The sequence below is a fragment of the Polistes fuscatus genome, unplaced genomic scaffold, assembly GCF_010416935.1.
Source record: "Polistes fuscatus isolate 324 unplaced genomic scaffold, CU_Pfus_HIC Scaffold19, whole genome shotgun sequence".
Classification (NCBI taxonomy): domain Eukaryota; kingdom Metazoa; phylum Arthropoda; class Insecta; order Hymenoptera; family Vespidae; genus Polistes; species Polistes fuscatus.
In genome coordinates, this window is record NW_025113095.1 from 3,142,389 (window position 1) to 3,163,995 (window position 21,607).

General features: G+C 32.9%; 1 protein-coding gene across 6 annotated transcripts in view; it reads left to right on the top strand.

The window, feature by feature from the left end:
* LOC122515718 (LIM domain only protein 3-like) overlaps positions 1-21,390 on the top strand; it is a 98,941-nt gene extending 77,551 nt beyond the window's left edge. For 4 of the 6 annotated variants that reach the window (XM_043633141.1, XM_043633138.1, XM_043633142.1 and 1 more), the window contains exons 5-6: positions 8,158-8,311; positions 19,776-21,390. In XM_043633141.1, coding sequence (XP_043489076.1) covers positions 8,158-8,311; positions 19,776-19,934 — 313 coding nt within the window. In that variant the 3' untranslated portion in view covers positions 19,935-21,390. Of the gene's footprint in view, positions 1-8,157; positions 8,312-10,261; positions 10,357-19,775 lie in introns of those variants that run through there. The other 2 variants (XR_006303352.1, XR_006303351.1) reach the window with 2 other exon arrangements.
* The last annotated feature ends 217 nt before the right edge of the window (positions 21,391-21,607 follow it).

Genomic DNA, 21,607 nt, shown 5'->3' on the forward strand with positions numbered 1-21,607 from the left:
TTGACGTTTAAAAACGTTCACATTTTTATTATACGTTGGCAAGATTTAATGCCATGAATTTTCATAATCTCTTTGCTTTATTTTCATGTGATCGGGGACTCATTTTAAAGATAAATCTTTTCCACGTGAATTGATTTTTTAATATTCCCCAAAAGAGTGCTATTTTATTTTAATTAAATTTTTAATTTAATTTTCTAGAATAAAAAAATTTGCAATTAAACATTTGTTGAAAAAAAAACAAGGCAATATTTAAAAAAGATATTTTCACGTAATATATAATTGTTAGTAATAATAAAGAAATAATCTGAGAAACCACTTATAAACCATTTATATTGAATTACTACACCTACTTACATGGAAAAGTTTAGAGAAACTTATTAGATATTATATTCCACGTATACTTAAATATATTTTAACTCGAATATATTTTCACTTTAAATATTATTAATAATTAATACAAATTATATTATATAATATATAATAATTATATTATTAATAATTAATAATTAAAATACTTTTACTTAAATATACTTATTATAATACCTTTCCATCGATTAAACGTTAAAGAGAGAGTAACAATGATAGACAATGATAGGAACGTGGTACTGAAGAGATAGGAAACCTTCCTCCTCTACTTACTCGCATCGGGTTTAATATCAGTTACTCTTGAACAGCAAGACGGTATGTGTATTATCGAATGACGTCGTAGTCGTAGTCGTTGTCGTTGTCGTCGTCGTCCGACGTGTCGGCTTTCTCAGGTCGACATTTAGATAGCAAACGTCAACTGTCTGCGCCGTAAATCTGTCCTCAAACCAAAGGCATCGCGACGTCGTTTCTCGCCCTCCCCCTCTTCCTCCCCCCCATAAACCGCCCACCACCGTAACACTTCCTCCCATCTCTCCTCTCACCTATTCCTCCTACTATTGCTGCTGCTGCTGCTGCTGCTACTCTTGGCAAAGAGCATCCACCTCCCTTTCTTCCCCACCCACCCTATTCCCCCCTTCCCCCTCTTCCCCCTCATCTCATCATCATCATCCTACTTCCAGCCAACGTCGAACCCGACTGAATTCACTCCTGATCGAATTAACGTCCTATGGTTGCTTGATACCCTGTGACAAGTCTGAATTAATTAACAGTAGAACGAGCTAGGTAAGCAGTCATTATCGAAACAAAGCAATGAGAGAACCTTTGGAGAAGAAGCTTTGCCAGACATATTATAAATCAAACGATATTTTTTTCGATTAATGTCAATATAAAACGTGGTTATCGATCGTGATCTAATATCGTATAGACATCGAACACGAATTATTTTTCAAATTGAACAATATTCCTGCGCGCAACTGACCGTATATATATTATTATTATTGTATTTAAAATAAACATTTTTTGTTCAAAAGCAAACGTTATCGTTTTAAATTAAAAATGTGCATCTGTCATCTAATCGTTTCGATCTAGCGCGTATTACAGCTGATATTAAAAGATATTTTTTGTAATAACGTAATAAGTTCGAAACTAAAATGTAACAAATTGATAATCGATATTACTTGACAATTATTACAAACCTATATAACAATTTTAATAATTATCGTTTTATTATTTATCAATCAAGCGAAATTCATAAGCATAAAAGACGATGGTACAATATAAAGTAGGATTCATAATAGATTTGTATTGTCATTGGATTAATAATAATAATAATAATAATAATAATAATAATAAAAAGATCTTGATCGATAGGATTATTCGTGATTATCGAGGTTCGTTTACCTAACGCCAATGACGATGCAAACTCACGTAGATACTACCGAACGTTGAATTGATTACGTTCATATATTATTTGTGTCGCTCACAGTTGAAGTTGCGAGCGAGTTTTGGGGGGTTGGGGGGGGGGTGAAAAGCATAAATAAATTGGAACTCTCTCTATCTCTATCTCTATCTCTATCTCTCTATCTCTATCTATCTCTCCCCCACCCCCACCCCCCACCCCTCTCTCTCTCACTCTCACTCTCTCTCTCTCTCTCGCACTTTCAGTATTCTATCCCAGGGCGACAAATAAAGCATTTACCTATCTATTCGAGTCTATAACGAGGTAGCAGAACGATACGAATACGTCGCTTTATCGATACCCAAGGCGCTATTAATATCGAGACTAAAGAGCGGTAATGTCTCTCGCAGGTAAACGAATTGATTTATGTCAAGGGACACTCGATAAATGTTCCTCCTGTCGAGTATTTCTCTTTACAAACACAGAGATACGAAATATATATCCACGTTTTTCTTACAATTAATATCGAATAATATTATTATTGATGACCTAACATTATTGAAATTTGTTATTCGTTTTTTTAACGAAAATCGATATTATTAAATGACAAGAAATTTTTAACAATGAACTACTACATCATTTTATCGATATATCGCTATTTTTATTATATGCAATTTAATCCCATATGAATTTATTTTGCAACGACAATTAATATTTGATTTTATATTTCCCTTAACGTGTTTACCCCCCCCCCCCAAAAAAAATATTTGTCAAATATTTCTCACGTTAGATAATTCAATATTTCTGTTTAATCTTAAAGAAATAAAATATAGACCAATATCACGATCAACGATAAACTATTGAATTGTATTTTTTCTTTAGAATAATATAGACAAAAAAAATTAGTCAAATATTAATACACACTGTGATCGACTTTAATATTAAATCTTTTTATAAGTAAAATAAAGCAGCACTTTAGATGATAAATAATGAATAAACGGTGACTTAGAGACAACCAGGAACATCCCGAGTGATTCCTGGTAGTACTTCTACGGATAGGAGAGGAACGGCGTCTTGACTCCATTAACTTCACACTTAGCAGCACCTTAGAAACCCTCCACACTGCCGTCGGGGAAGATCTGATTAGGGAATCGAGTCTCTACTAAACGCGTTAGTCTCGGCAGTAGGGGGGCTCAGCTTGAAGCGAAAGATGAGGTAGAGGTGATGGTAGACATGATGGGTGGTACGATGGGATGAGGTGAAAGGGGTGGGTAGGGAGAAGGAGGGGGTGAGGGAGACCTTCACCTACCACCTCCATCAGGTGGTGAAACCTCCCAGAGAATAGAAAAGCAGAATTGTCTGGCTGCTGCCTACCTGCTTGCTTGCCAGCTTGCCTGCTTGCTTGTCTCTCTAAAGTTTGATGCAAATTGAGTAGGAACGCGAAGCAACTACCGTGACTACAACGTCTTCTCCTTCTTCTTCTTCTTCTTCTTCAAACCCTTGCCCTATCTCCTTCTCTCTTTCCCTAGAGCTGCCTTAATCTCAAGTAGGAAATTTATTCTCTAGGACCACCATCGAATGAACAACCCAACACCATTGCTACTCGCTCACGAAACCAAGTAGAATCTTGACTAGGGGCAAAGTGTTACCGTTTGGGGTTTCTCGCCCACAAGCCCCTTTCACTTCCTCCCCTCTTCTTCTTCTTCTTCTTCTTCTTTCTCTTCGTACCCATTCCTATTCAACCCCCATCCCCCTTTTCTTCGAGTCTTTCGAAGCTCTCGAGGTCTGTTTGCTTCTCGGGAAACTCCGAGGCTTCCTTCTCGACTTAGCGAAAGACTATATAACATTGCGGAGAAACGTTTAACGCTTCCTCGGAATAATCTCAAGATTATTCCTGCACACTTGGTCTTCTGTTACATCTGTTGCTGCTGCTGCGTGTGAAATCTAGCATATACCTCTCTCTCTCTCTCTGAGCTGTAGAAAATCAGCACTCCTGAGGAAATTGATCAAAGGGTTTGGAAACAATTGTCCGATGATCGAATAATTCGGATTCAATGCGACCCTTGATCTAACGACCTAATTTTTCTGAACTTCTTTTTCAATATTCATACACGTATTCTAAGATCATCATCGTCGTATCAAAAAAGAAATCGATATTATTCGATATTATACCTAAACTTTCATCCTAATGTCCAAAGTATTTAGCAACGATGATAAAGTAAAAAGAGAGAGGAGAAAAAAAAAAGAAAAAAATAAAAAGAAAAATAAAGAATGCTCTCGTTTATCAGCAGACAGTGTTGGTATAGTACTCGCATATCTAGGCGCGAAATCATAACACCGTTATATACGTAATATAAAAAAAGAACGTTAGAAAGAGATGGCAAAACCCTGAGGGTTCTCCACCAGCAACCATCAGACTACCGTACAACATCAGCACTACGTTTCCCTATCTTCTTTCTTTTCTCGTAGTATCACAAAAAAAAGAAAGAGAGAGAGAGAGAGAAAGAGAGGGGCTTATACTTTCCTTTCTCTCTCTAATGTTCCCTTTTTATGGTGTACGAGTGGAGAGAGAGCGACCACCACCACCCCCTGGAGGATCGATTTTAGTTCGCGACGCGGTACTTATCGTACCGCGTTACGGTGGAGCATTGCTTTTTATGGCGGTCCATGTTCGACGTTCCGATCGTTCCGATCTCTTTTTCTCTTCCAACAAACCCCCGTCACCCTTCTTCCCAACCTCTTCGAATCGGGAATGGAATTAGACGAAAGAGAAAGAGGCACACGCTGAGGAAAACTAAAATCTAATCTTATGATAAATGTTACATCGTTTGCTTTGAACGAAACAACACCTGGGAAAAGAAGTATTAGAAAAAAAAAAAAAAAAGAAAATTGTTGGAAGTTTTAAATCTGCAACGACGATGTTTTCGAATAAAACGGTTGAAATCTCGAGTCGTTGAGAGAGATCATATATGCATGTACATGTCTCTCTCTCTCTCTCTCTCTCTCGCATGTGTTAGTATACCACCGATGCAAGCGAGCTACCGGCTAGGTGGTGAAAAAAATCACGTCTGCATTTACATAAGCGCTGGTATAAACCACTCGGCAGAAATCCTGACATAAAACCCAAACAGGATCTCAAAAGCGGAACCGGCACATCCCTTGAATACGGAATATGTATGTTCGTGTGTATTTTTACCTTGGTACGCGCACACATGTAACTCGCGTCATCAACTAACCAACTTTAACAAACAAACAAACAAACAAACATTTGATTACACATTTCATCAAATTTGTATAAAATATTATATATATATATACATTCTTGTATGATTTAGAAATAAATAGCAGATTGTAAGTTAGATGAATACGAATGAAGGATCGATTGAACGATTACGTGGATTGTTCAAATGAATGACAATGTTTATAAGTTCAAAGTAAATTTGTTAGGCTTGATTTTAACGTACGATGTAAGACGTTATAACTGAGACTGTTACAAAGACCGATGTTCGAGCTACCTGATACGAATTTAAACGGAATATGGATCCTGACGAAACGATTTTCGAGTCCCTCGTGGATCTTCGATCCCTTTCGACATACTCCTTCTTTCTTTCCTTCCTTCCTTCCTTCCCTTTTTATCTTTAGACTTCTTTTCTTTTTCTTTCAGTGGCTGTCGAAAAGCAGAGTCGACCAAGCAACCAACCCCCCTTACGAGATCGTCGTTCCGTGCCTCTTTAGCATTTTCCGCATAACGTCCCTCTTGCGGACACTCGCAGAAAGATAAAGCGAGATAAAGATAGACAATGCCTCGAAGAAAAACGTGTAAGAAAGATGAATTCAGTGTGGAACATAGAAGAGAAAAATTGACTTTTAAACCGGCAATAAAAAGGAAAAATGCGAAATCTTTGATTTTAAAACGGGCTTTTCCCGTGGAATAGTATTAGTATAGGTATTAGTAATAGTAGTAGTAGTAGTAGTAGTAGAAGTAAAACAGAACAGGAGGCGTCGACGGTGGTGCGACAGTTGGTAGATGCGTATAACCCTCGTGGCAAGCTTATTTCTCTGATATCGCAAACCGAGCACGTTTCTACCTCTGCGCCATCTCCAAATCCGCGTGTACCGGTTCGTTCTCTTTCTCCACTACTACTCGTATCCTATACTACGAGATGTATATATCTCTATACATGTATATACCACCATACCAGATTACTTGAAAATCCTCCTGCTGTCCCTTCTACTTCGAATTTTAACAAAATATGCGAACTTTCGTGGGTTGTTCCATCATCGTAAAAAAATAACAAAAAAATAAAACTATTCTATTTTATATTTGTAACTCTTGGACTGACTATAAAACGTGGTCTAGTATTCATCTCGTTTAACGTGACATTCATTTCTGTTATCTAACAATAATTATATTTCTTATCCTATAACTTGTATCATTTTTGGTACACGCTGAAACTGATATTCTTCTCGATTACTTCTTCTACTTCGAATTTTATCGAAGTATGCGAACACTACTACTCGTATCCTATACTGCGAGATGTATATATCTCTATACATGTATACACCACCATACCAGATTACTTGAAAATCCTCCTGCTGTCCCTTCTACTTCGAATTTTAACAAAATATGCGAACTTTCGTGGGTTGTTCCATCATCGTAAAAAAAATAACAAAAAAATAAAACTATTCTATTTTATATTTGTAACTCTTGGACTGACTATAAAACGTGGTCTAGTATTCATCTCGTTTAACGTGACATTCATTTCTGTTATCTTACAATAATTATATTTCTTATCCTATAACTTGTATCATTTTTGGTACACGCCGAAACCGATATTCTTCTCAATTACTTCTTCTACTTCGAATTTTATCGAAGTATGCGAACACTACTACTCGTATCCTATACTGCGAGATGTATATATCTCTATACATGTATACACCACCATACCAGATTACTTGAAAATCCTCCTGCTGTCCCTTCTACTTCGAATTTTAACAAAATATGCGAACTTTCGTGGGTTGTTCCGTCATCGTAAAAAAATAACAAAAAAATAAAACTATTCTATTTTATATTTGTAACTCTTGGACTGACTATAAAACGTGGTCTAGTATTCATCTCGTTTAACGTGACATTCATTTCTGTTATCTAACAATAATTATATTTCTTATCCTATAACTTGTATCATTTTTGGTACACGCTGAAACTGATATTCTTCTCAATTACATCTTCTACTTCGAATTTTATCGAAGTATGCGAACTTTCATGAGTTGTTTCATCATCCTAATCAAATAATCAATACACTTTAACATTAAATTACAGAAAATAATGATTCCAGTCGTACGAAAAAAATGAAAAGAAAAAAGAAAAAAAGAAAATAAATAAAAACGAAAAAATAATTCTCACGGTTAACGATAAATTCTTGTGTAATATTATCTCGTTTATAAATGGAAGAAGAAAAAGGAATGCAGGCGAGTTCGTTCGGGTTACGATTGTATAAGGTTTCTTCCTGTTAAACTGGCTCTTCTCGGCATCGTAGGAATCCGCTATAGCAAACTCTCGTAGTGTAGTTTTGCTCCGCGAATCGACTGGAAATTTACATCTAAAGGAGCTCGAAGAGTTGCGGAAACGCGAAGTGGAACGAGAGGGTGCAGTTGGAAACGGGAGGACGAGGGGGAGAACGAGGAGGAGGTGGAGGAGGAGGAGGAGGAGGAGGAGGAGGAGGAGGAGGAGGAGGTAGAGGTCTGTGCTGCCACTTCGCTTCTTGATTTTATTTTCTCGCAATTTCCTAGCCGGAGCAGAACGGAAAGCGGTCATAAACGGAATTAGCACGCTTTACTGCTCCGCCAACCTTGTACAGTCTCTCTCTTCTCTCTCTCCCCCCCTCTTCCTCCCACTCTCTCTCTCTTTTTCTTCTTCTTGATAGGCGAAATTCCTTACCGTAGTTTCCGTTTTCGCAAAACTTAGCGACTGTCGTTTCGATAAGACTCTACCTCCAGACAATAACACGTTCTACTATTTACCTATTTTTTTGTTTATACTTTATCTTGAAAAATTGATCATACAGATCATCCATCGAATTTTTATTGTAATGTAGAATCACATGAGTGCTATAGCATTCAAATTTCAAAGGCAATTATTTTGAATTTGATTTGATAAAACCTTAAGTTTGTGTAATTATTATACCTGTAATGGTAATGACTAACTGATTCTTTAATGTATGATAATTTGACTGCCCTTACAAAATGTGTTTAATCAAATTTTCGTTATCATAACTAATTTCAAAATAAAATGATTGTTAAATATTTTTTTCTCGTCGCTTGAAACTTTTACCGTCCGCGAACGTGTTTAATAAACAATGGTTATAAATCGATGTATTATTTTCTGATTGCAGATTTTGCGTGGGCGATCAGTTTTATCTCTACGAGAATAAAATTCTTTGCGAGTATCATTATAAGGAGAGAGTTTATTTCGCCAACATGCCACATCCGCCACCGAACGATACCTTAGCACATATTAAAAGACAAGTCACGCATCTTCAACCTCAAGTAAGTATTATTACGAAATTCTCTAATGCACGACAACACATAATTATTAAATTATTCAATTATTAAATATAAATAAGAGATGAGACCTAAAGTAATTCAGTTAAAACAATTCTCAAACTAAAAGAAAAAAAACTAGACAAATAAAAAAAGTGATCAAGATAAATAAGTGATTAATATACCACGAGTATAAATAATAACGTGTCAACGATGACGTAACGATGATAAAAATAATATAAAGATAGAGAGTCAGGATAACCAAGGAGAATAAAAAATGATCGAGATAAGTAACCGATGACAACCATGAATATGAATAATGACGTAACGATTCCGAAAAAATAAGAAACTTACGATTAATAAAATCATCCTAAAAAAAAGAATGTAAACGAGCCTATAGACAATAAAAAAAAAGTGATCGAGATAAAATAAGCGATTAACACCACGAGTATAAATAATGACGTGTGAACGATGACGTAACGATGGTAAAAGGAATAGAAAGATAGGAGTTAGGGTATCTAAAGAGGAAGCTGCAGGAAGGAATAGGCAAGAAGGAAACTCCTGAAGACGTAATCCCTTAAGGTGGGTTAAAGTGGCAGGTCGCTCATCCTGACCCTCTCGACAACAAAGGACTCCCTCGAGGCTTCGGCTATGCTTTATACCCTGACTACCAACGTCTTCTAACTTAGGATATCGCGTGTCCTTATTAATTAAGCTCGACCGTTAAGCAAGCCACGCCGCATGCCTTAACGATCGGTGCCTCTTCTAGAAGAGTATACGCTAGATGGAACGTGCGAAAGAATTTTCTCTTACTAAAAGGATCCTCGAGAGGAATTAGATTGGAATTAACGAACACAAAAGACACTCTATGTGCTTTTAAATGAATATATAAGTTCTTATGTATACATGGGAGAACGTTTATTTCGAAAATGTTGCATGCCCATTTACAACCCCATTAAATATATATATTGTATTATATTAGGTCTACCGGAAAGTTTTGTTCGATAGTGTTGAGTTCTTCGTCTCTAAAAAAAATCATTTTTTAACAATGGCATTTACAAGTTTCTATCACCCTGCGAGAAGTCATAAGTAACGATGGAACAAAGTATATTCTACGATAAATATTATTAAATGTATGTGAAAATTGTGTTATTTTATTTTAATTCGAAAATGGACTGAACTTTTTCCGGTAGATCTAATATAATATGATTTATTTTATACTCGTATCGAACCGACAAAAATAGATTACCTTAATTGTTTTCACGTGACGTTGTTCATTAGCTGTCGTTTGTTCAAAAATAGAAAAAAACTATGAGCGAGCTTTTTAAAGATAAATAACATGGAATGAAAAAACATGGATGATAGTTGGGAAGAACGAGAACTTCCGGAATTATGGACTCATCGACGTTAAGCCTTTTAGGATTACGTCTTCTTGATTATCCTAAAGCAACAACCTCGCTTCAAAACAATATCTTAAGCCTCGGGCGCACAGAGTAGGAAGGACCTCGCCGTGTCTGACCCAACGAGGATCAGATCTACTTAATCCTAGCTCTCGTCTTGCAAGGATCTTCGCCTTATCCTTTGACGTCACCTTTCTAGCATAGAATTTATAATTTATTACACGATAGTTTTGAAACCCCTTTAACAATTACCGAACAATTAAATGAAATAATAAAAATAAGAAGCACAAAAAATACTGGAAAATTAATTTTTAAAATATATATATATAAAATAATAATAATAATTAATAAAATGTATATTATAAGAATATTTCGTATTCCTCGTGCTATCTAAAAAAAAAAAAACAGAAATAAAAAATAAAAACGTTTCTTACTTTTCGGATTTCGTTGTGAAGCTTACTTCGGTTATAATATTAGAACAAATAATTACCAAATGAATAATGCAAAAAGAAATCGAAGAAAATAATATTTTTTTTTATTTCTTATTATCCGCAAGGGAGGTCGAAGGTCGTGAATAGTTAACACACACTGGAATCATACGCATGCACGAAGTAACGAGGTCCCTGTAAGCCGATGATATCAGCAGTCTCGGTAACGTGTACTACTTATAATATGCAAATTTCTTCCCTTTCCCTTTTCCCTTTCCTCTTTCTCTCTCTCTTTCTCTCTCTCTCTCTCTTTCTCTCGTCCTGTCGACGAGCTGCATGTAACAACGGGGTTGCTAACCCTTTGCGACTCTATTTCTATGCCACGTAAGTGTTCTGAAGTAAACTAAACGCGCTTAAGTAAGTAAGTAAGTAAGTAAGTAAGTAAGTAAGTATATATATGTATGTATATATGTATGTATGTGTCAGTAATTTTCCTGTATATTTTGTCTGTGTGTGAGCGTGCGTGTGTGTGTTTGTGTACGTCACGGGTGCAGTTTTAATTAACATGAAATGTAACGATCGAGTTGAAACTTTGTGACATCGATATTTTTCTTATATTACATCTGATATTCTTAACATTCTTACAACATAAGTAACGTTGATTCTTACGTAAGTGTTCTGAAAAACATTAAACTGAATTTTAAGTAATGTTCATCATACGTCTTTCAAATGTTCTTGCCCGAATATCGTGATAATCAAATTTCACATCGTCATTTTCTAAAGATTTATATACTGTACCGAAGTAGAATTTGAAATATGATATAATTATTATGATAAAAAGATATAATTTTTCAATTTTTTCATACCTCAAATTAAATATTTCAAAACACTTTGTTATATATCATAATAAATTTGAACAAAAATGAATCTACAATTGTCAATTAAGAATCCCAACTAAGTAAAGTAAAACATAATTCAATCGATGAAACTAAATACAATATAATAATAGATAATGAAAAGAAATTGTTATATAAAAAAATGTCTTAGCATTTTTATAAATGACTTTGTAAGAAGAAAATAAGTGGTACAGATATAATTTTTCAATTTTTTCATACCTCAAATTAAATATTTCAAAACACTTTGGTATATATCATAATAAATTTGAACAAAAATGAATCTACAATTGTCAATTAAGAATCCCAACTAAAGTAAAACGAAATTCAATCGGTGAAACTAAATACAATATAATAATAGATAATGAAAAGAAATTGTTATAAGAAAAATATCTTAGCATTTTTATAAATGACTTTGTAAGAAGAAAATAAGTGGTACAGATATAATATTTCAATTTTTTCATACCTTAAATTAAATATTTCACAACACTTTGGTATATATCATAATAAATTTGAACAAAAATGAATCTACAATTGTCAATTAAGAATCCCAACTAAGTAAAGTAAAACAGAATTCAATCGGTGAAATTAAATACAATATAATAATAGATAATGAAAAGAAATTGTTATAAGAAAAATGTCTTAGCATTTTTATAAATGACTTTGTAAGAAGAAAATAAGTGGTAAAGATATAATTTTTCAATTTTTTCATACCTCAAATTAAATATTTCAAAACACTTTGGTATATATCATAATAAATTTGAACAAAAATGAATCTACAATTGTCAATTAAGAATCCCAACTAAAGTAAAACGAAATTCAATCGGTGAAATTAAATACAATATAATAATAGATAATGAAAAGAAATTGTTATATAAAAAATGTCTTAGCATTTTTATAAATGACTTTGTAAGAAGAAAATAAGTGGTACAGATATAATTTTTCAATTTTTTCATACCTTAAATTAAATATTTCAAAACACTTTGGTATATATCATAATAAATTTGAACAAAAATGAATCTACAATGGTCAACTAAGAATCCCAACTAAGTAAAGTAAAACATAATTCAATCGATGAAACTAAATACAATATAATAATAGATAATGAAAAGAAATTGTTATATAAAAAAATGTCTTAGCATTTTTATAAATGACTTTGTAAGAAGAAAATAAGTGGTACAGATATAATTTTTCAATTTTTTCATACCTCAAATTAAATATTTCAAAACACTTTGCTATATATCATAATAAATTGAACAAAAATGAATCTACAATGGTCAACTAAGAATCCCAACTAAAGTAAAACGAAATTCAATCGGTGAAACTAAATACAATATAATAATAGATAATGAAAAGAAATTGTTATATAAAAAAATGTCTTAGCATTTTATAAATGACTTTGTATGAAGAAAATAAGTGGTACAGATATAATTTTTCAATTCTTTCATACCTTAAATTAAATATTTCAAAACACTTTGGTATATATCATAATAAATTTGAACAAAAATGAATCTACAATTGTCAATTAAGAATCCTAACTAAGTAAAGTAAAACATAATTCAATCGATGAAACTAAATACAATATAATAATACATAATAAAAAGAAATTGTTATAAGAAAAATGTCTTAGCATTTTTATAAATGACCTTATAAAAAGAAATAAGTGGTACAGATATAATTTTTCAATTTTTTCATACCTCAAATTAAATATTTCAAAACACTTTGGTATATATCATAATAAATTTGAACAAAAATGAATCTACAATGGTCAACTAAGAATCCCAACTAAAGTAAAACGAAATTCAATCGGTGAAACTAAATACAATAATAGATAATGAAAAGAAATTGTTATATAAAAAAATGTCTTAGCATTTTTATAAATGACTTTGTAAGAAGAAAATAAGTGGTACAGATATAATTTTTCAATTTTTTCATACCTTAAATTAAATATTTCAAAACACTTTGTTATATATCATAATAAATTTGAACAAAAATGAATCTACAATTGTCAATTAAGAATCCCAACTAAGTAAAGTAAAACATAATTCAATCGGTGAAACTAAATACAATATAATAATAGATAATGAAAAGAAATTGTTATATAAAAAAAATGTCTTAGCATTTTTATAAATGACCTTGTAAAAAGAAAATAAGCGGTAAAGATGAAGCTAATGTCGATAGGTTGAGCGTAGAGAATAGCATGCTAATGTCGTTTTGGCGCATCTATTAGACTAAGCCTCTAGACGGATCCCTCTTGACATCTCGTTCCTTGAGCGTGAATACCTTCGATATCATCGCAGAGGGTGAGTTCAATTCGAGACAACCCTCGATGTTATATACCAACCACCACCACCACCACCACCACCATCACCATCACCAACCACCATAGACATAAGCAATCGTTTGAGATCGATCGTCCATCTGACATTTCGTGGTGGAGAGTTCGATGACTCGTGAACGGGGAACGTTAACTTTATCAAATATTCGACTATCACCACGAGAAACGAAAGGATCTTAATAATAAAAAGAGTCCAGTTACAAAAAAAAAAAAGATAAAAAGAAAAGAAAGAGAGAGAGAGAGAGAGGGAGAGAGGGATGAAAGGGAAGAGAAAGCGTTAAGGTCCTTAAAAACCGCGAAGAGGGTTCTCAGCGTCGTTGAGACAGCTGCCACCCTGTTTGTACCCTCCTTAAGCTGTACCAATGCAGGGGTAGGAGGTGAAAGTGGGGGAGGAAAGAGACTACTACACCGTTCGTTGAATAAGGGGGAAGGGTAGTTTTTCTGATTGCCTGAGAACAGCCAGCTGTCCCGATCTTTCTTAGCCACCGACACCCACCACCAATACTAACAACCTTGCTAAAGGATCCGTTTTCTTTTTCTTTTTCTTTTCTTTTCTTTTCTTTTTTTTCTTCTTCCTCTCTCTCTCTCTCTCTTTCTTACTCTCTTTTTCTTATTTCTTTTTTTTCTCTAGCTTCGTTCATTCTAAATAATGCCGAGGTAAGAGAAGAAAAAAGAAACCGCACAGTTTACGAATAACTCTCTCTACGATCCTTCTTCTTTCTTTCTTTCTTTCTTTCCTTCTAAAAGAGGGATTGAAGAAGAAAAAGAAGGGGAAGACGAAGAAAAGAACAGTTTAGTCATCACCCTCGATAAATCGAATTAGGATCCTTCTTTTCGTAAATCCCTTTTATTTTTTGACCCCTTACGTACGATCTTTGCAATCAATGAAGTAACGGAAAACGTTTAATGGTGTTTTCCAAAAAAAAAAAGAAAAACAAAAGAAAAGAAAAGAAAAGAAAAAAGAAAAAGACCGACGAAAATATTCTCATGTAATATTTGTTTTTATGGGGAATACGCGGAAATAAATTATCGGGGAATGGAAGGACGGGTGAGAGATGAAGGAAATCATTGAAATCTCTGTGAAGAAAGTTCGATCGTAGGAAATAAAAAAAAGGAAAAAAGAAAAAAGAAGAAGAAGAAGAAGAAGAAGAAGAGATGAAGGCGTAACGCGCTTAAAATTCTCGGAGAACTTTTATTTCGGTCTAATTTTCCCCTTGGGATCCGGCGCAATGCGGAACGACGAGACTCCTCCTGTTGAAGAAAGAGGAAAGGGTAGGACAAGAATGAGAGAAAGAGAAAGAGAAAAGGGAATGAGACGAATAAGAAGAAGAAGATAGAGAGAAGGGGAGAAATTTCGAAACGATTATCTGAGTTTTAAAACAAACTCTCGAGTGTCTGTAAAGTCCTTCGCGAATCAGAAACGGGGCTGGGGTGGGGAAGGGAGAAGGGAGAGAATAAGAAGGTTGCTTTAAAACGAGAGAAAGAGAGAAAGAAGGAGAGAGATATAGAAGGAAAAGGGGTGGAATCGCCAAGAGACCAACTGGTAAAGTAGAGGTGGTTACTGGTGGTAGTGGGAATGATGGTGGGAGCGTTTGAGAGGTGAGATAATATGCTAATGCCAAGACGTTGGCTACATGGGAATTTAAGAGGATCAATGTGCAGCATGGAAATCGTACAGGGAATAAGATATTACGATAACTATACGAGACTTCTAAACGATTAGATCTTAAGTTTTACTTAAGTTTTATTAACGGGATATTGGTTAACTCCGATGCACGGAAATATAATCTTTTTGTTGAGAATATTCTTTTTTTTTAATGAGAATATTGGTAAGTGCAAAAGAGAAAATCATTTAGAGGATTGTATTCTATACATATTTTGAGAATATTCGTAAATTTTGTTTATTGCAAAGAAATTTTGCAAAAAAATATTGTTCGTGAAAAAACAAAGTTAACACCCTACCTTCATCAACTTACCATATTCCCATAGAAAATTCTCAAAACTAGAGTATTTTTCCAAGCGCTAGAGTGGTCTTACCCCTTAAAGTTAAAAAGTGCATTCAACTGAAACGCAAATTAACGTTTTGCGAACGAACGACAAACATTTATGCTCAAAGTAAACCATCAACGTATCCAATTAACTAATATATGCGTTCTATAATTTCAAATTTAATTAATATCCAATGCAAAGTAATAATTAATAATTAATATACCCTATGAACGGAAAATGTTTGTTATTTCAAATAAAATTATAATAGTAACACCTTTATTTGTCTAATAATTTATTGCTTTATCGATAAAATACTCAACGTACGACAAAAGTAACCTATTTGCATCATAAAGAAAATTGAAAAGTAATATCCTTATCATTATAATAATTAATTGTAAATAATTTTTAATTCTAATAAACATTTTATTCCGAATCTTGTAACATTTTAAAATAAAATTTCGTTAACGTAATTGTATTACAGAGTCGAAATACTAAACACATTGTTTGATAAAATTTGATTAAAAAATTTTATTATATAAAAAAGATTATATTTTTATTTATAATTAACAGTAATTATACGTTCCGATGATAACGAAAAAGCAAATACGTTAATGATGCAAATTGGTTAAATTAAATAAAATCAAATTCTTCAAATTTGTTTTGATTCTTTTTCATTAAAAATAATAGTAATATTATTACGTTGAAATATTACTTACTTTTGATACTTCTAACGTGTTCATTGTTATTCCTTTAACGAGCTCATTACTAGTTATCTCGTGTATATGGCTAAATTTCATGTGAACAGCACGTAGAAGATGAACTATCTCTCTCTCTCTCTCTCTTTCTCTTTCATTCTCTCTTTTATGGGAAAGGGCAGCTTGCGAGCTTACGAGAGATTATGAGTTTAGTTGCGAATGAATTCTCTTGAAACAACGTTATAAACAGTTGTGTAACCAGATAATAAGCTACTTTAACATTCTAAAAGGGATTCCTGGATCTAATCAAATAATTTTAATTGAAATCTAAACTTTCGAGAATAAAAGAAAACAAAAAATATCATATAACAAAAAATAAAAAAAAAATTCAACAAGAAAATCATTAGATGTATCGTAGTAATGAATTTCGATTGCTTTGATATTAAAATCGATTCTATCAAAATCGACATTTCTTTTATTCTTCGTCAAATAATTTCTCAATAAAATCTGTTTTTCAAATTGTTTATAATTTTATTTTTCTCAATAACAGTTAAACGAGTCTCAATAAAATTGTACAAAGAATATTTATCGCGTTGAAACGTTACTTTGTAACCGCATAACGAATCGTTTTTGTTTTATTAAAATTTACTTTAAAAATATATTAATAAACAAAAACGTAGGAACTTTTGGTTCACCCTAATATATCTATCTGCCTTTTGTTTATCTCGTATTGAAAGAGAAAACAAAAAAAAAACAAAAAAAACAAAAAAGGGGGAGGAAGATGTTGAAATGAAAGGAAATGGATAATGATAGCCCAGTTTAATTTCGATCTAGGAAAGGACGGACGGTGGTGTTAATTTTTGCACGAAGCGAGAAGTATAATATAAGGAGCAGCAGCAACACGAGAAAGGAATGGCCAAACGCAGCCACAGAACAACACACACCTGGACTGTTCCCAGCTACGGGAGATCAACGGACAAATGACACGCGATTCTCGGCAAACCTTCCTTCCTTCCTTCTTCTTCTTCTTCCCCTACCTTTTTCCCTTTTCATAAAAGGAGAAAAGAGAGGGAGAGAATTTTGCCCTTCTCGAACGGCAACTAAGTAACCCTCCTACCCTCTCCCTTCCGCCCTCCCTGGTGGGCCGCATTTACCGTCGTCGTTTGTAAACTGCTTTCGTTTTTGCAATTAATGTCTTATTCGCGGGTTAGAATTCTCTTCTTTTGGAAAAGGAAGAGATCAACGGTACGACGAATAAAAGGAATTAGAGTACACGGTACCAGAACAAGAAATAGAAGAAGAAGAAGAAGAAGGGGGATGGAAAGATATAAGAAAAAGATTTAGAGGAGGAGACTTCGTGCGTGTAACCTGCCATTAACGACTTCTATATACTGAAAAGAAAGAAAGAGAAAGAAGATTTTTCTCTTTTCTAAGAAGGGGAGACGACAAATGAGCCTTTCGATCTACTACACATCTTATCTTAAACCTTATTCCCGTTTGATTTCAAACAAAGGATACTCACGTTAATTAACGAAATATATTTTCGTCAGATGTAATTATTTTATTCTTCAATTTAATTACCTTTTTATCTTTTGTTATCCAACATACGTGTATTATTCAAATTAAATATTATATATATATATGTGTTGATGTAAGAATAATAAATAAATTAGTGTTGACAATATAACAATGAAAATGACATTTCTCACATAATAAAATGATTATACTGCAATAAAATTGATATTAAATTTAGTAACTTTACATTACAGACAAATATTAATTATTAAAAATTAACAATAGAAGTTGATACGAATACGCGCTTATGATTTAGCAGGGAAACATACGAAATATAAATGAATGGATGAATGAATGTATGAACCAAAATGGTCCAAGAAAGTTTCCAAATTGTTGAGAATAGTGAAACGCGTGGCATTTGATTACAATGTCGGCAGTAAATCCACGGCCATGGCAATTCCTCCTCTGGCAATTGTAGATAAAACTTGAATAAGTCATAGACTTAATTTAACCCATGCTAACTAAAGAGAGAAAGAGATAGAAAATGAGAAAGAGAGAAGGAAGAGGACGATGGTCTCCGTCGCCTTCCACGAAGATTTCTTAATTACGTACCGGAACTCGTTTAGATGGAAAGAGAAAGAGAGATAGTTCTTAAATAACAGAGAAAGAAGCAAAGCTTTTGGAAAGGGTTCTCGCTACGGTTAAGATTTAGGGATTCCTTCTGGGAGGAAAGTCACCCCTTGCTAGCGGCAATGGAACGATAAAGCATTTCTTTCGCGACGCTTTGTCATTTTTATCGTAATTATTTACGAGTTAATTACTTCAACTCTTACTTCCACGTTTCCTACTACCCAACCTTTTTCCTCCGTGAATTCAAGGACCGGAAAAATTCTTCCTAAAATATACTCCTAATCCCTGCTATTTGATAACATTTATCAATTTTCATTTTATCATTTTATTTATCTTTTTCGTTTATTATCAATAACGTTCGGTTATATTTAATAATATAATACGATAAGAAAATTGTTACGAACTCTTGTACAATAATATCGTACTTCTATAGTACTGGATAACACGATTTTTACTTGACATATTTCAAAACTAAATTACTTACAAATAATGTTTCACGCAACACGGCGTTATTTAGAAATCTATCTAACGTGTTATAGTATAAAGTTTTTCTTTCCATGAATCAGATAAACAAAAAAATGAACGATTGAAATAAAATAAAAATAATAAGCGAGTGTTATTCTTTTACTACTCTCGTCTTTATCTACTTCTTGTTCGGATTCGTAGTTAAATTGGTACGATCGACTCGCAAAATGTTCGTAAAGTAAGAAGACGTAGGTAGCAGCAAGCAACCGTGGGAAGATCCGTTGTTTCGTCAAGAGGGAGAACAGTCGCACGGTCTGCCGAATTTTAAGCCTGTATAATTTAACACCTTTAACGCGCGTACAGGAGTTAAGAGAAAAGGGACCCGTCGAGTCTTCCGAAATGTTCTACGGCTAAAAAGAGAATGAGAGAGATAGACACTGAACGATGAGAATACAGAGAGGGAGAGAGAGAGAGAGAAGTTTGAAAGAAAGAAAGAAAGAGGATAAGAGAACGAGAAAGAGAGAGAATAGGAAGATGAATGGATAGAGAGAGAGAGAAAGAAGCAAGAAGATAGGAAGTTGAAAGTTTTCAACAACACTTACACCTCTATCCATGGCTACACACACACATCTTCCTCTTCTGATTTCATCTATCCTTCTCTTTCTACATTAATATGATTTTCAAAATAGAGACAGAAGTAAGTAGTAGGTAAAAGGACGAAAGGTAGATAGGAAGGAAGGAAGGAAGGAAGGAATGGAACAAGAGGGTTCTATACAAAGAGAAATTACCAAATATAGTTATACTGAATGTAAAATAGATATTAAATAATATATAAATAATATATATATTATTATAAATTATAAAATAAATATTATTATTATATTATAAATTATTATTAATATAATTATTTAATTATATTAAATAAATATTATTATTATATTATAAATTATTAAATAAATCGTTCAATCTCGATAGGTAAAAAGAATAATACCTATCAACTATTTTACTTTAACTTTTCCTTTTTTTTTCTTTTTCTTTTTCTTTTTTTTTTACGTATAAGACGAAACGATAGGCAATAATCATACGATCTTTTTTTCTTTTTTTTTTTATCTTTCAGACGGTATCTGCCGGAGGTCCTCCGAGACAGGCGAATGGGGAAACAGCCCATAACCACAATGGATATCCAGCACCGGCTACATCCAGCGCTCACAACGTCCTCAACCCCATGAATAATTTAAATGGTATCAATGCGCAAGCACCGTACGATGCCAAATGACAAACGAAATAAGCGCCGATATACACGCGTCTACCTACGCCTACTATTATTACTACTACTACCACTACTACTACTTCTTATACTACTACTACTAATACTACTACTATTAGTACTGCTAAGTACAATTTAACACCTACATTTCTTAACATACGGAAATAATAAAACACACAAAATTACACGTACACGCACAAACGCATATACAATGAGTCACAGAAATATTCGTACACGTTCAAACTACAATATAAATTTTAGAAATAATTATTATTAATATTTTCTTTAGGTATGCAAAGTATCTAAATCTTGTTTACAACAACAACAACAAAAATAATTATTAAACTTTCATATTGATATTTATTTTATTGTAGAACAATATTATATCGTTAAAGGAATATTATTTTATTTAGATAATTGATATTCTTTATAGAAATGCAAAACTTCAATATTTGTCTACACGGAAACCTATTTTTAGATTATTAAATCTTCATATATTAATATACATTTTATTATAAAAAAAAATATTATATAACAAGAGTATTTGCATCTACGTAAGATAGTAATAAAAAAAATACAATGATTATTTTTGTAAATAGTACATAATCTATCTCAGCTTTTTATTATTCATTTGAAACGATCAGGCATATTCTTGAAATGAATTTTCTTATCGATTACGTCGATTATTATGTGCGAATATTTCCGTAACTCGCTGTATATATTTCTAAACATGTACACAACATGATCAAATTTCTAAAACAACAAGAATAAGAGTATGAGCGTAGTTTTTCGTCGTTATTATCGGTCAATTATCGTTTACGCGTTTTATTCGAATCACAAGTCTTCGCGATTCGATAATAGAAAATACAGATGATGATGATGATGATGAAAAATCCTGTTGTGATTTTTGCAAGAGAAAAGTAAGAAAAAACTCGTCCAAAGTCAATTCCGCGAGATTTGTTACGATCCATCGATCATTTATCGATCATTTTGCGTTGAGACGAAAATGAACAAACGGGATCGCGAATTATGCCGATTTAAAAAAAAAACTAACTGATAAGATCGATCAATAAAAAATAAAAAAAGAAAAATAAAAATAAATAAAGAAAAGAGAGAGAGAGAGGAGATATTTCGTTTTGTAGATAGATAGTTACGAGTATTATCTTTAGGAAAAAAAAAAAAAAATAAAGAAAAATAAAAGAATAAGAAAGATAATAATTGATAATAATGGTGCTTTTTTCGAAGTGTATCGATCGTTCGACTTCTTCGATTACGAATTTTCTCATAATATAACCGGTGAAAGGATAATGTTAAACGATGTGTATAAAATAAAACGAGAAAGAAAGAAAATAGGAAAAAGAGGTTGAGAGGTGTATCCCTTTGTTGTTGAATTTTAGACGAACGAATTATTGTAACACTGATGTATGTAATATTCACCGAATAAAATCATTTCATTGTTTATTAATCATTGAATTAAATTTTAAAAAAATATCCTTCGATTATTTATTTCAGGAATGACCGAGATCACAACGTACGTATAGGTAAATATTTGATTATTATATTTGATTATTATATTATATATGATATATTATTTTAAATATCAGTGATGTTCTAACTTTTGAAATTCAAGGAATCCCTATGATAAAACACTTCTTCGTAAAACGACAATTGACATTGATACG